The following is a 13,734-nucleotide window of genomic DNA, read 5'->3' as shown; positions in this document are numbered from 1 at the left end:
CTCCTTCAACATGATGGCGCACCTGTCATGTGCTGACTTTTGACGGTTTCCGCAGCGGGCAGCGAGAGCTGGAGAAGCCGCACTTCCTGCGGACCCGGTTCCATTTTCCCCTCGTCTGACATGGCGGCGCGTGGTGTTGGCAGAGAGTGTCGTCGGCCTTGGTCGGTATTTCCATTTTCGGAAATCCCGGGAGCCCATTGCCTCTTCGTTCAGAGCGTTCAGGCGTTCCGTAGGGTGGCTTGTTCTTTCGCACACATATTATTGTGGGTGTGCGAAACGCGCTTCACAAAGCTAGCGAACGGGATGGCAAGACGGCAGCAGAAAAGCTGCCGACGGCCGGCGGCCGGGCGGTAAAGGCGTGGCCCCTTGCACTGCATGCTCGCTTCCCCTCTGGTCCCAACGGTCTTGGGTATAGCGCAGCGATGAATCGTAGGGCCCGGCAGGGATTCCAGGAGCAAAACGCGTCATGAACGGGAGCCGGAGATGAGACCCGAGAGGATTTAACGGGGAATAATATCTGGAGAGAGGACGCACAACAACAGCAATGAGCAACAAACGAGGCAGGTACTTTTAGATGGTGTCTGTGCTGACGAAGGATTCGCGTGATGGCAAACGTGTGTCCGAAACAGGAAAGCGAGGGAAATGCCGCATCTGCAGTTGACATGCGGTGATTGTATCAAGCGGTTCTTTCAGGGCCTGGCTATTGTCTGCTTGATTTCCGACTGGGTAGTGCCTGGACTTTGATTGACGATTATCGTATCGAAATGCCAAGCTCAGCCCTGCAAGGGTCGGAGACGTCTTTTATAGCATTGAAGTACTCGTCGAGTCCAGAACTCGGATGCGGGCCAATCCCCCGAGTTCCTTTACGTTTCAACCTTCTATTTCATCTGATACGACTGTACGGTCAGTATCAACGTTCTATGTGATTTGCGGGGCGTGGCACGCAAGACAGCCCTGCTGACAGGTGATCACAGCGGATGGTTGGTGTCTATGCCCAACCGCAGCAAGAAAGCCGCGGACTATGACGACGTCAGAAGCTGTTTGAGGCACTGGGGAGCGCCACCATCTCAAAAGACGGGCACCCGCCCACTCGTACTCGGCCGCTTCCAGCATGCATGCGGCTTTTGCGCCGCGTGTTGGGGCTGCACGTTGCCGACGCCGCCCGCGTGCATCGCCGGGTGTGGGGCTGGTCCGAGTCTTGGCCTCACGATTACAGTGGAGTTCATAATCAACAGAGCAGCTGGGATGCAACGCTAGACAGGCAACCTCCGGGGCAACAACGGCCGGGCGCCGGGGCGGTCAGCGCGGCAGCGACATTCCGGTTTTTGCTCGCGGGCCGTTGTGCAAAGGCCGGTGCCGCGAGTCATCTTGGGCAATCGATTATGTATTCGCGTGGCCGCTGCCCGGGGATGAGGTCAGATCAGCACGGCAGGCGGCAGGGGCTTTTCTCTGCTCGAGGGCGGCTCGGGCGAGCGTGCGTGTGGGGAAGAGCAGCCGTCCGTGGAGCCGCAATGGCAAACGGCAAGCGCATGTCAGCACAGCAATGACGGAGGTGAGAGACGGGCACACGAGCGGAGCAGGCCCCCGGATGTGCCAAAGTGGGAAAGCCGGGGCACCGCTCCCCCAGCGCGCAATCGGACCGCGCGACGAACCCTGCGAGGGGAGTCCCCCACGATCGTCGCTCCCCATTCCCACGCCTGGACTCCCGGGGTTGCTGCGACTGCGGGCGCCCCGCCCAATGAGCGTCGACGTCACTGCGTCGGAGTCCGCCTGCACCGTCTTAGCGGCGCAACCATGGCCATGCTTCCTTGCCTGCAACCTGACCGCCAACGCCCGGCATTGACTCTGCCGGCATATAAATCTTTCTGCTGCCCCGGCTTTTCGCCGCCGAGCGTCTCAGGTCTGTGATTTTTTTCCCATCTCACCCCGGCTGAGAGCAGAGAGCCTGCTGGTCAAGGCCGAACGGAAAAAAGAACAACAACCCACAGAGCCCGCGGCTCAATTGCTCGCCATGGTCTCCGGCTCGCGCTTTTTCGGCCTTCGCGGCACGAAGCTCAATGTGGCCGTCGGTGTCATCGCCGGCCTCGATTTCCTGTAGGTAGTACCGTGCCATGCTTCCTCGCCGACGGCGCTGACAACGTCTACAGCCTTTTCGGTTATGACCAGGGTGTCATGGGAGGACTGCTCACGCTTGGATCCTTCCTCAAAACTTTTCCCGAAATGGACGTAAACTCTGGAACTACTGAGGCCGAGAGAAACCACATTTCGACCATCCAGGGAATCTCAGTGGCCTCCTACAACGTTGGTGAGTAAAACGGCAGAACAGACAAAGACAGCAATTGACTGGCCCACAGGTTGCTTTTGTGGCGCCGTTGCCTGTATCTGGGTCGGTAACATGCTGGGGAGAAGATGGACCATTTTTGTGGGCTCCGCTATCATGGTTGTTGGCGCTGCTCTCCAGTGCTCTGCTTTTGGCCTTGCACACTTCATCATTGGCCGTATCATTACCGGAGTGGGCAACGGCCTGAACACCTCGACTGTCCCGACATGGCAATCAGAAACCTCCAAGTCCCATCGCCGTGGCCAGCTGGTCATGATTGAGGGTGCTCTGATCACCGGTGGCATTTGCATCAGCTACTGGCTCGACTTTGGTTTCTCCTATCTCGAGCCGAGCACCATCAGCTGGCGCTTCCCCATTGGATTCCAGATCTTTTTCGCCCTTATCATCCTGCTCTTCATCCTCTCCCTCCCTGAGTCCCCGCGCTGGCTCATTCTCAAGGGCCGCGAGGAAGAAGCTATGGAAGTTCTCTGTGCCCTCAATGACACCAACGAGGACGACCAGTACATCCAGAGCGAGTTCCTTGCCATCAAGGACACGGTTCTCGAAATGGCAAAGGGCAGCTTCTCTGACCTTTTCACCATGGGCAAGGACCGCCATCTGCACCGCACCGTTCTGGCCTACGTCAACCAAATGTTCCAGCAGATCTCAGGAATCAATCTGATCACGTACTAGTAAGTTTGGAAACTGCTATGAATGGTGGTGGGTTACTGATGTTAATAGTGCCGCCAACATCTACGAGAATTACGTTGGTCTCAGCCCCTTCATCTCGCGTATTCTGGCCGCATGCAATGGTACCGAGTACTTCTTGGTCTCCTGGATCCCTGTCTTCATCATCGAGAAGTTTGGACGCCGCTCGCTCATGCTCTTCGGCGCCGTTGGCATGTCGTTGTCCATGGTCGTCCTTGCTATTGCAAACTCGATAAACGAAGGCAAGAGTGCCGATGAGCGTAACACCGCCGCCGGTATCGTGGCTGCCGCTTTCCTTTTCGTCTTCAACTCGTTCTTCGCCGTCGGCTGGCTTGGAATGACTTGGCTGTGAGTTTCGACATCACTTCTGTTGAGAAACATTATTGCTGACTATGCTCGAGATATCCCGCCGAAATCGTGCCCCTTCGCATTCGTGCCCCGGCCAATGCCCTAGCTACCAGTGCCAACGTATGTTTTATTCCCTGACGCTATCTATGCTCTTACTAACGTAAATCAGTGGGCCTTCAACTTCATGGTCGTCATGATCACCCCCGTCGCTTTCTCATCCATCGGCTATCAGACTTACATCATCTTCGCCGTCATGTAAGCCCATCCTCCAGCAAGAAGAAAAAAAAGAAAAAAAAAACGCTAACATGGAAATCTCCACCAGCAACGCCTTCATCGTCCCCGTCACCTATTTCTTCTACCCCGAGACGGCGTACCGCTCGCTCGAGGAGATGGACACCATCTTTCACAAGACGACGTCCGTCTTCGACGTCGTCAAGGTCGCGCGCGAGCTGCCCCGCCGCTTCGGCAAGAACGGCGAGCTGCTCATCGACTACAACGACACAGAAGAGGCCGCTGCGCACGGCGGTGCCCGCAGGCGGTCCAGCGCTGGCGCCGGCGCTACCGGTGGTGTGCATGGCAGCGGTGCGGGCTTCGGCATCTCGAATGTGGGTGACAAGGTGAGGACGAAGAATGTCGAGAATGTGGATACGCCCAGTGGCGGCGGGGAGTCGTCAGTGGATGAGAAAGGTGTGGAGAAATGAGTTGTTTTTTGAACGAACAAAGTAGAACGGAGGAAGAAAGATGGTGTTGGACTTGAAGAGAAAGTGTGGAAGATGATGATACCTCGGAGGCCGTCGGGCCTCCCTCATTGCTGAAGACTATTTTTTTTCTTCTTCTTTTCTTGTTAATGGTTGGGCTTTTTGGGAGCACTCCTGTCTTGAGACGGAAAGGAAAAGATAATAGTACAAAAAGAGATACCTCAGTCGCTTCCAACTGCCGGCACAGACAGGGAGAGGCGAAGAATAATCAACACTATTTTCTTTCAAATTACTCTATTTCTCCTCTAATCATCTATTTCAACACTCCTACAGCGCTCCATCATGTTACGTGTCTACGGAGAACGGCTAGTGATCCGCGTTCCCCCAATCTTCGTAAGAGCTTTCAAGAAAGTCTAGGAGTCGACGTCATGACGCTCACGAACAACATCACAATCTCTTCTATACATACCCACCCGTGTGCACCATCAAAATGAGGTCTCCACGATATCCTTTCCCTCACCACTTCCCCAGCAACTTCCCGAACCCCCTCTGCCTCTCCTCCCTAACAGCCGCCCTGTCCACCACACCATCATCCCCCCTCTCCTGCACGCCCTCCCGCCCCTCCCTCTTCGCCCTCCCCGCGCTCAGCCTCACGGCCACCCACATGACGGCCGAAGCCAGCACGCTGGCGCAGAGGATGCCGATCATGACGAGGTTGCTGCGGCGGTACTTGTGCTTGGGGTCGTTTGCGTCGGCGGGCCAGCCGGTATAGAGGGCGTACGTGGTGAGGATGGAGCCGAGGTTGCCCAGGCCCGAGACGAGGGCCGATGCGGCGGCCACGCCCACCTCGCCGTGCCGCGGCTGGAAGATCTCGTTGGTCCACGCCATCGTCAGGGGCACCGTCGGTCCGAGGCCGAAGCCAACCCTGCGGTTCGGATCGGGAGCGTTAGCGTTTTCTTGTCTTCTTTCCCTATTCGGGGAAAGGCTTGACGGTCGATCCACCATGTGGCCTTGATGACGGGCAGCGGGATGGGCAAGCGGGATCTTGGTGGAACGGTGACGTGCAGCGAGCATGGGTCGTGCTGGTGGGGCGGGATTGGTCATGGTGTGGGGAAGCGGGGACAGCAAGGCGGGGGAGGAACGTGTGGAGAGGTGGAGCGGAGAACAGAGAGAGCAAAGATGTGCATGATTTGGCAAAATCCAGCGTGGGGCGGAGGGTGGCCTTACATAAGAAGTCCGCCGTAGCGGGCCCACGGGTAGGGCTGGGCGGGTGCGAATGTAGTGACGAGAAGGCCAGCAATTTGGATCAGAACCGCAACCGCAAAGAAGGGCGCGCGGTAGTGGTGGAAACGATCGGATAGAGGCGTGACGAGGAGAATGGCGATGAGGTCCATCTGCACTAGGTCAATTTGATATCATCACCCTTGAGACGGGGAAACTCACAATCCAGATGGGTGCAGTCAGTAGAGATAAATCCACGCCACTCAGGCTGGGGTTGATGCCCTTGATGATGACGCTGGCGTACAATTGGGTACCAATGCCAACACCAACGACGCCGAAGTACATGATCGTGAGTGGCCAGAGGCGCCAGTCGATGAACACATGCCAAAGGTCCTTGAGCGTCCAGGCTTTGTTGTGATAGACTCTTTTAAGATCCTCGTAATGGATGATAGCATCTTCGCCCGAGAGAGCCGGCTTGCTCTGAGGAATCCACTTCTTCCATCCTGTCCGGTCCCTCACTTCGCCGGGAGGAAGTGGCCGATCTGGCAGCCACCAAAGCAAGGTGATGCCGACAGCGATGGTGATGATTCCGTAGACGAGGAACATCCATTGGAAGCCGACGAGACCGCGCTCACCATCCATCTCTTGAAATCCGGCGGAAACGAGGCCAACAACAGCGGCCGAGAGCTGAGCAGCAGTGTAGTAACGACCAATGCGCTTACCAGTTCGCGAAGGTGGGTAGAAAAGCGTGAGGTAATAGGACATTCCAGGCCACATGCCCGCAATAACAATTCCAAGCAGCAGTCTCAAGAGGCTTCGGGGAGTCAGAACAAACCATGATCCAGGTCCAGCAAGGGAACTTACTAAAAGCTCCATTGAGCCTTCACGGCCGCCATACATGCTCCGATGACGCCAACACCAATGACAATCCTGCTCATCCAAATATGCGGGCTGAGCTTCGACATGATCAGATTAGAGGGGAGATCAAAAATGACATAGCAAACGTAGAACAGCGCCAGGCCAGTAGAGACCTCTTTGGCGGTCAGGTGCATTTGCGATGCAAGGTCATGGCCGACGTCGCTGTTCATCGTCTGGGCGAGACCGACATTGGAACGGATGGCGGAGCAGAGGAAATAGAGGACCCAGAATGCTGCGGTCGAGCGTGAGTGGGTATATCTTGGGGAGAATTGAATAGCGTCTTAATTACCAGGCAAAATGCGACGGTCCAGCTTCCTGGGCGAAAACTGTCAGTACTCAGGTCAAATTGCTCCACCAAATTTTGAACTCACTTGTACACGCGCTCGATGCGGTCCACGTCAATGAGCTCCGGTTCCGAGCCAATCTCGCGGTCTTCTTGAAAGCCCTCTTGTTTACCCACCGGCCCCGCATGATCTGGGGCGACATCCCTGCTGTCAATCTGGTCTCCAGCCATGATAGCCTGCTGGTAGCCGCTGAAGCGCGTGACAAAAGCACAGAAAGCTCACACAAAAGGCAGGCACAAGGCGGCGAGTGGACGGATAGATGACTGTGTCACATGGCGGCGATGCGGATGGAAAAAGTGATTGGCGCTAACTCCGAAATCGGAAAGCAGCTGGCACAGCTCCTTGGGGCAAAAGATGAGTGTCCCTGCGATGCAATTCTTGGGAGGTCCCCACTTGATCTGATTTGTTGAGCCGCCGATAACCATGTGGGACCCGGCCGTCAGCTTGTCCAGCTCCCCGAGTAACGGCTGCCTGTCGACATGCAAGGCAGTTGCGGTGGTCATGGCTGGGGAACTACCGATGGCAACAATCGCGGCGAACGATGATGGGAGCGAAGAGGGGTTTGAAGGGTGGCGGGCCCGATTTCCGAAGAGGAGAGCTCTCTCAATTGGGCCGAGCTTCAGCGCGTCATAGCTAGCTCCGCGCGGAAAAGTCGTCTTCAAATCGCAAACCCACCATTCTCTCATCGCGTCCGCCCAACAATTCGACTTCGACTCTCGCGCCAGAATGATCCTCTTGCGCTCTTCACGGCCAATTGCCCGTGCTTTCGGCCAGCCGTTGCGCTGCGCCGCCCGAGCCGTCTCCACGCTCCCAAACAACCCTCACATCGTAAGCAGTCTTGCATGATCCCAAGCCATCATCATTCCCTGGCTAAGTCTCCCGTCTCCCCAGTACGTCCACACCGACCCGATAACATCGACGCACACCCTCACCCTCACGCCGACGACACCGCCCGTCCGCTCGCTCGCGCTCGGCACCACGTCCTCCCTGCCGCCCACGCCCAACAGCTTCCGCGAAAACCACGCCTTCCACGGCATCCTGCAGTCGGTGCTGGCGGCGCACGCCGTGCACGACCCGGCCGTGCAGTCGCAGGCGGCGGCGTACGCGTCGCAGGCGGGCAGCATGCTGGGCGGCGGCGGCATCGTCTTCCCAGCGAACCACCCCTCGCAGCAGTACAGCAGCAACAAGCAGGCCGGCAAGCGCTCGCGGCCCTCGTCGGGCCCCGCGAGCGTGGGCAAGACTGCCTCGTACGCCGCGTCTGCCGGAGGCGCGGGCGGCGCCAGCGCCCAGGGTGGCAGCGGCGGCGGCGGCCGTGGCGGCTGGGTGCACGTCAGCGACCAGCGCAACCCGCCCGACTACGGCCGCATCGCCTGGCCAGAGGACATCTTCGGCAGCGTCGAGGTCGACGGCTGCGGCCAGTTTGTCTCCGGCAACGGCAACTACCAGGAGAGCGGCACGTACCGCATGTGTACTAACGAAGGCTTCCTGGGATTGAGCCCTTACCTACGCGAGAAGGTCGTCGAGAAGTTGAAGGTGTTGGAGGAGCAGGAGAAGGGGAAATGAGAGCCATGAGGCGGTGTGTTAATGAACAGGTGTGTTTGTGAAAAACAAAATGATGTGATAGTCTGTTGTACAAAATGATACCCTCCAAACTTTAACACTCGTATATCACGAGTATGTTCGAACTGTAGATCATGCTGTAATATCAAAGTTTGATGATGCTTTAAGAAAAACAATAAAACAGATGAAATGAATTACGAACTAAAATATTGATAAAAGTAACTACTAAAAACTATATTATACAATGCTATTAACTCACGTCAACTTGTCACCAAGACTCGCGGAGCTTTCCATAGGACGAAAGATAATTATGCAGTGCATCAAACAAGCTGGAAGTGAAACAAAACAGTCAAGGAAAAGCGAGCAGCGCGAAGCCGTCCCCCCTTCATCCTGCCCCTTTCTTTCCATCGCGAGATAACAAATTCTTTCCAAATGAACCAGTCTTTCCTAGCCGTCTAACCCATCGTAGCGAATGTCCATGCCCTTCATCAACATGCTCCCATATCGGCAATTTCCCCTCAGAATCCATTATCATACACTGAAAGCACTGGTGTGCGGCAGGCGCATACCAGTGGCTAGTCGTTCGTTTGCGCAAGCTGGATGATGAGCCTGCTTGCCACATCCAAGAAGGGGAACGGACTGGTTGCCCTCTTCTCTTCGCTCGCTCGTCCTGCGCCGATGACCTCAAGGCGTTGTCTTATCTCCACTTTCTCCACGTGCTCTCCGTTCTCTCCCTCACCAGCTGCAGTGGGCGGCTCCTCGCCATCGGCAAGCTTCCGCCACTCTTCCTGGCCGTCCTTGCTCTGGAGGCGCATCTCCCGGATGAGGTGTGGAATCAGGCGTTCGTAGCCCGCACACTTGAAGTCGACAAGGAAGAAGCCCGGCTCAATGTTGTACAGTTGAATGGTGAGATACACGTAGCATGCGTCATCGGCGTCAGGCCAGCGGGCAGTTTCTCCGGCGACTGAAGCTGCGGCCGAAGTTCCTCGGCTACTGCTCTGAGGAATCGAGCCAGAGTGCGAGTGATCGTCATGGTGGATTGAGGGCGAAGTAAGGCTGGAGCTGCGGCTGCGTACCTGGGGGTGCTCGTGGAGATCAACACGCGACGAGTGCGTGGATGATGGATGATTCAAGCCAGGCGGAAACATGCCTTCCTTACGGAAACGTGCGTTGATAACCCATGGGTCCTCTGGGATGCCGTAGCCAAAATCGTTCCACGGTCCATGATTTTTGCGTGCACGGCCGCGTTCACGAGAACCGTCACCTCGCGCCTGTCCATTGGCGTCTGCCATCTCATCCGCGACATCCAGCTCGGAGCTTGAGTCGATAACACCGCCTTCCTGCAATCTCTGGGCCAGGGAATCCGTGGAGCCACCGCGTGAACCTGATCTGCTACGACCTGGAGATTCGTCACTGCTGCTGTTTCCACCACCGGGCCGCCTGAAAGTTGGGACTTCCCAGTCCGCTCCCATGGCACGCAGTGCCTTGTAGATGGCCAACATAGCCTCGGCCGGCTGATTCCTGCTCCGGATACCAAATTGCCATTTGATCGGCTTGTTTTTCTTCTTCTGAACTTCCGTAATAGGAGTCATTGCCTCGGGGCGCATCCCAGACCGTTCCATATCTGCTCGAGATCGCGCATGAGGCTTGAGGCGTCTTGCGGTAGCAGCCTTCTCTTGCGCAGATTGCTCCTTGGGCGACCCAATGGGTTCTGGGGAAGTATTTGGCTTCGGATGGCCCTTCATATACGCGCGATGGAAGTCAGGAAGGCTGCTCGGGAGGATAGCAATGGTGCTGACGGGGCTGCGGTGCTCGTTAATGCTCGTGGCGTTGCTTGCGTTCGATCCGTGCCGCTGTCTCTCGGTGTTTATGGGCCCCGAGGGCACTGGCGCGCCTAGCTGTGAGTTCAAAGGTGTTCCAATGGCTCTAGGGTCATAGTTGGGCGGTGAGGTGGCAAGGAATGGCTGCAAGCTCTTTTCCTGTGATAGCAGGGCTACAAAAACCGAATCAATTAGCGAGCTAAACCATGGAGATGCTCTCCAAAGGGCATCAACTTACGATTTGTCTTCATGATCTGATTTTCTCGAACAATGAGGTACGCATCCTTGATCGCACTTGGCTCGTCCTTGGCCAAAGCTTCCTGGACATCCTCTTTTGCGTAACCCATTGTCTTCCCGAGCTTTCCGACTACCGTGTCGTGCAATTGTTGAACCACAGGCGCTGGGCGGGCAGGACCCAATTTGTTCGGGTCAATGGCCTTGGTGGGATCAACGCCGGTGTCAAAGAACTCCTCGGCGGGTAGCTGCAGGTACGGCGCCAGATCCCTGTTGAACCACGGGTCTTGCCTGATCTCGGCAATGGTGATGCGGTGCACCGGGTTGACGACGAGCATTTTCTTGATCAAGCGGACGGCTCCGGAGGATAGGTAGTTCGGGATCGTGTAGCTGCCTTGGGCGATCTTCTTGAACAGGGAGGGGATATAGTCGTCATCGAAGGGCAGCCTGCCTACAAGCAAAACGTACAGAATCACGCCACAACTCCACACATCGACCTCAGGGCCGGCGTACAGCTTTCCCGAGATAACCTCGGGCGCGGCGTAGTTGGGGCTGCCACAGCTAGTCTTGAGGAAATTGCCGTCAGTCATGATGTTGCTAAGACCAAAATCGGCGATCTTGACGTTAAGGTTCTCGTCTAGCAGAAGGTTCTCGGGCTTGAGATCACGGTGGACGATTTTGTGGCGGTGACAGTACTCGACGGCGCACACTATTTGCTGGAAGAACTTGCGGGCTTTGTCTTCGCTCATCTTGCCGTGGGCAACAATGTGGTCGAAGAGCTCGATTCCAGCGTACTCGAGCACCATGATGATCTCGCTTGGGGTGGTTATGACGGTGTAGCTAGATCCGGGATAAGTCATCGACGGCAGAACGGGGGCGCGATCGGCACTCACAGCTTGATGATGTGCGGGTGTCTGAGAAGCTGAAGGTACTGGATCTCTCGTTCAATGCGGCCGGCCATGTCGCGCGTAATCAGCTTCTTGCGCGCGATGATCTTGAGCGCAACCTTCTGGCCGCTGACGACATGGACGGCCAGCTTGACCTTGCCGAACGAGCCCTCCCCCAGTGTCTTGACGATCTGGTACTGGCCCAGGCGCTGGTTGACCTTGGTTATCGAGGCGCTGTCGGCGCGCCCCGACGGGCGCGGAGCATGGGGTGCATCCGAGGGCCGCTGGTTGTTGGAGCTCCGGCGCGCGGTCGGGGTGGAAATGGACAGCGAGAGGTCCTCGTCCTCGAAGGCGGAGCTCATGGCGGGCATGGTGGCAGTCAGGCGGCAGGGCCGCGGCAGGCGTGGGGCCTACGGGCGGCGCGAGGGGAGCGAGAGGCGAGACTGCAGTCGAAGGCGGACGTTAGCAGGTCGGAGCTCAGCCGGGGCAATTGTGGGGTTGGGGTAATCGTACACGCTCCTCGCTGGCAGCAGGTCGTGCGATGGGTGTGCAGCAATCTCACGGCGTCGGGCTTCGCAAAGCGGGCTCGGTCGGGGGCCTGAAATTAGCACTGCAGCGGGCGCGCAGGGCGAGGCGATGCGGGGGGTTGTTGGGCGATGCAGGTGCTGGCTGCTCAGGGCACGAGTAGGGTAGGGCTACAGCGCTGGGAACGAAAGAGCGGCAAAGATGGGCGCATGAAGGCAGAGCTGGTATGACGTTGAGCACCCGGACGCCGTGGGAGAGGGGCGGCGGTCGGGGTGGCTCTCGCCGGCGGCTTACGGAGGAAGTGACGAGGGTCTTGTAGGTGCGTGAATGCGGTTGCAGCGGCTGGGCGGGAGTCCTGTCTGGTCTTGCAAGATGTGGAGGCGAGGGGCAGGAAGATCGCCCACACGCGCTGCCAAAAGCCTGATGATATGTCATTCACCGCGCCGCCAGCCTGCAAGCAATGCGACCACTCGGCGCACGAGTGCCTCTGCTGCCCCTGCGCGCCCTGCCGCGAGCGATGCTTTCGAAGCACCGCGCCGCATCCAGCAACAAGTGAGGCCGCAACGCACCAGCATCTTATCAGCGCCGTGCATGCTGACTCGTGGTGCCGCTGTGTCGGTTCGCGATGATGGTTTGCCTCTGATACTGCTGACGCCATGACCCGTGTCTTCAAGACCCCCCAATATATCTCTGCCGCGCCGAAGACACCCTTCCGGACCCGACCATCTGATTGTGGCCAGCGGCTCCACTTACAGCACACACTTAAATCCTCCGTCGTGCGCGCGCCCCACCGCCCCCATCTGCCGCTCCTTGTCTACTGCCGCCTCCGCCTGCTCCTTTCTTGCGCCATCGTCCGCGCCAGGCACATATTCTGTGAGCCTTGGCCTGTCCTAAAGAGGCAAACCATGGCGAGCAGGTCTGAGCCACGTTGCTGCTGCTAGGTAGCAATTGCGGCAGAGCGCTTCTCACCGGGTCCAGACCACTGTGGCACGTTAGCTTGGCCATCAACAATAGGCCGTGCACGCAGGGAGAGCTGCAATTGCATGCCGGTGCTCGCCTTATTGACACTCTGCTACATGACTAGGGCCGTGAGCATTTCGCGGAAGTAAAAGACAACCGAGACTAATACAATGTCATACGAATCAGGGGTAGCAGGAAGAGAGCCAACTCTCCTGATGGCATATCCTCCACTGCTAAAACAGCGAGACTTCCAAATAAGCCATCTTGCAGGCATCGCCTCAATGATGTGCCAAGCGAGTGGTATGAACTCATCATTCGAGCAAGAGGTCAAGAAAACTTCAAAAGGTGGCACAATCAAGAGCCAGATCCGTTGCCTTTACCATGTCTCATAGTTGGAAGGCAGGCACACTGTTTATCCCCGCTAGATCTGACAACGAGGACCCGCAGCCAACTACTGTGGAGCATAAAGTTTATCTCCTCGGTGGCCTGAATGCATTTTGTGAAGCCGGCAGGCAACGGTCGCTACCCGGAAATGCAAAACAGCTGGCCGGGACATGTAACCGTGTAGGATGCATATGAAAGTGGAACACAGAGGGAGAAAGGCTACGTGCGACTCTGGTTGTAAGCACCCTCAGACCGTATTGTATTCGGACTTCAAACGTAGAGAGGGTTCTAGGCTCCTTCGCAAGGGATATCACACGCTTCGTCTGTTGGTTATTGAAGCAGATATCTGGGCGTATTGTAAGATCTCGAACTTACATAGAACAACCTAGGCGTTGAGTTCAAGCACTAGTCCGGATAGAGTTCGTCGTCCCTCGTGGTGGCCTTTTCTTTTTGGACACTGAAAATCCCACTCCACATGGCGAGGTGATCGCTACAGGTATTCAACTACAGAGTTGCTTGATTCACTGCCAATTACCACCTTGCACCAAATAGAACGTATATAGTATCCGAACAGCTAATAGGGCCTCGAAGTGCACCGAGAAAATTCTCGTATGTGTAGCGCTTGATTCTAGGACTACTAGCGCGAAGAATACCAGGTCTTCGGGCCGGGAGAGGACTGCACTCACCCTAGCAATATTGTAGGTTAGGCTCACTGTACACCGCTGTTATTGGCCTCTTTAGGCTCCTTGGCCTAGTAAAAACTATTTCACTCTAGTAATTACGTCCTTCACCCTATCGTTTGAGGGC

The 13,734-nt window shown here is 56.7% G+C and overlaps 4 protein-coding genes across 4 annotated transcripts; 2 read left to right on the top strand and 2 right to left on the bottom strand.

The window, feature by feature from the left end:
• Positions 1 to 2,011: 2,011 nt before the first annotated feature.
• Positions 2,012 to 4,077, top strand: LTHEOB_2515 (Sugar transporter; the record flags this gene model as incomplete). Its single annotated transcript, XM_035511336.1, has 7 exons — positions 2,012 to 2,094; positions 2,148 to 2,305; positions 2,355 to 3,012; positions 3,062 to 3,376; positions 3,430 to 3,496; positions 3,546 to 3,631; positions 3,699 to 4,077. 7 exons carry the CDS (start codon positions 2,012 to 2,014, stop codon positions 4,075 to 4,077), a joined length of 1,746 nt encoding a protein of 581 aa, XP_035364224.1.
• Positions 4,078 to 4,590: 513 nt separating this feature from the next.
• On the bottom strand, positions 4,591 to 6,727 carry LTHEOB_2514 (High affinity nicotinic acid plasma membrane permease protein; the record flags this gene model as incomplete). The annotated part of the gene is made up of 6 exons (XM_035511335.1): positions 4,591 to 4,999; positions 5,302 to 5,468; positions 5,518 to 6,109; positions 6,160 to 6,445; positions 6,503 to 6,528; positions 6,585 to 6,727. The coding sequence occupies 6 exons, from the start codon at positions 6,725 to 6,727 to the stop codon at positions 4,591 to 4,593; spliced, it is 1,623 nt and encodes a 540-aa protein (XP_035364223.1).
• A 556-nt stretch (positions 6,728 to 7,283) lies between these two features.
• LTHEOB_2513 (uncharacterized protein) lies at positions 7,284 to 8,120 on the top strand (the record flags this gene model as incomplete). Its single annotated transcript, XM_035511334.1, has 2 exons — positions 7,284 to 7,385; positions 7,449 to 8,120. 2 exons carry the CDS (start codon positions 7,284 to 7,286, stop codon positions 8,118 to 8,120), a joined length of 774 nt encoding a protein of 257 aa, XP_035364222.1.
• A 572-nt stretch (positions 8,121 to 8,692) lies between these two features.
• On the bottom strand, positions 8,693 to 11,429 carry LTHEOB_2512 (Camk camkl ampk protein kinase; the record flags this gene model as incomplete). Its single annotated transcript, XM_035511333.1, has 3 exons — positions 8,693 to 10,110; positions 10,176 to 11,011; positions 11,065 to 11,429. 3 exons carry the CDS (start codon positions 11,427 to 11,429, stop codon positions 8,693 to 8,695), a joined length of 2,619 nt encoding a protein of 872 aa, XP_035364221.1.
• Positions 11,430 to 13,734: the final 2,305 nt, after the last annotated feature.

The sequence above is a fragment of the Lasiodiplodia theobromae genome (genome assembly GCF_012971845.1).
Source record: "Lasiodiplodia theobromae strain AM2As chromosome Unknown scaffold_6, whole genome shotgun sequence".
NCBI classification, from domain to species: domain Eukaryota; kingdom Fungi; phylum Ascomycota; class Dothideomycetes; order Botryosphaeriales; family Botryosphaeriaceae; genus Lasiodiplodia; species Lasiodiplodia theobromae.
Note: the sequence above shows the minus strand (reverse complement) of the source record. Positions and strands in the feature narration are given on the sequence as shown.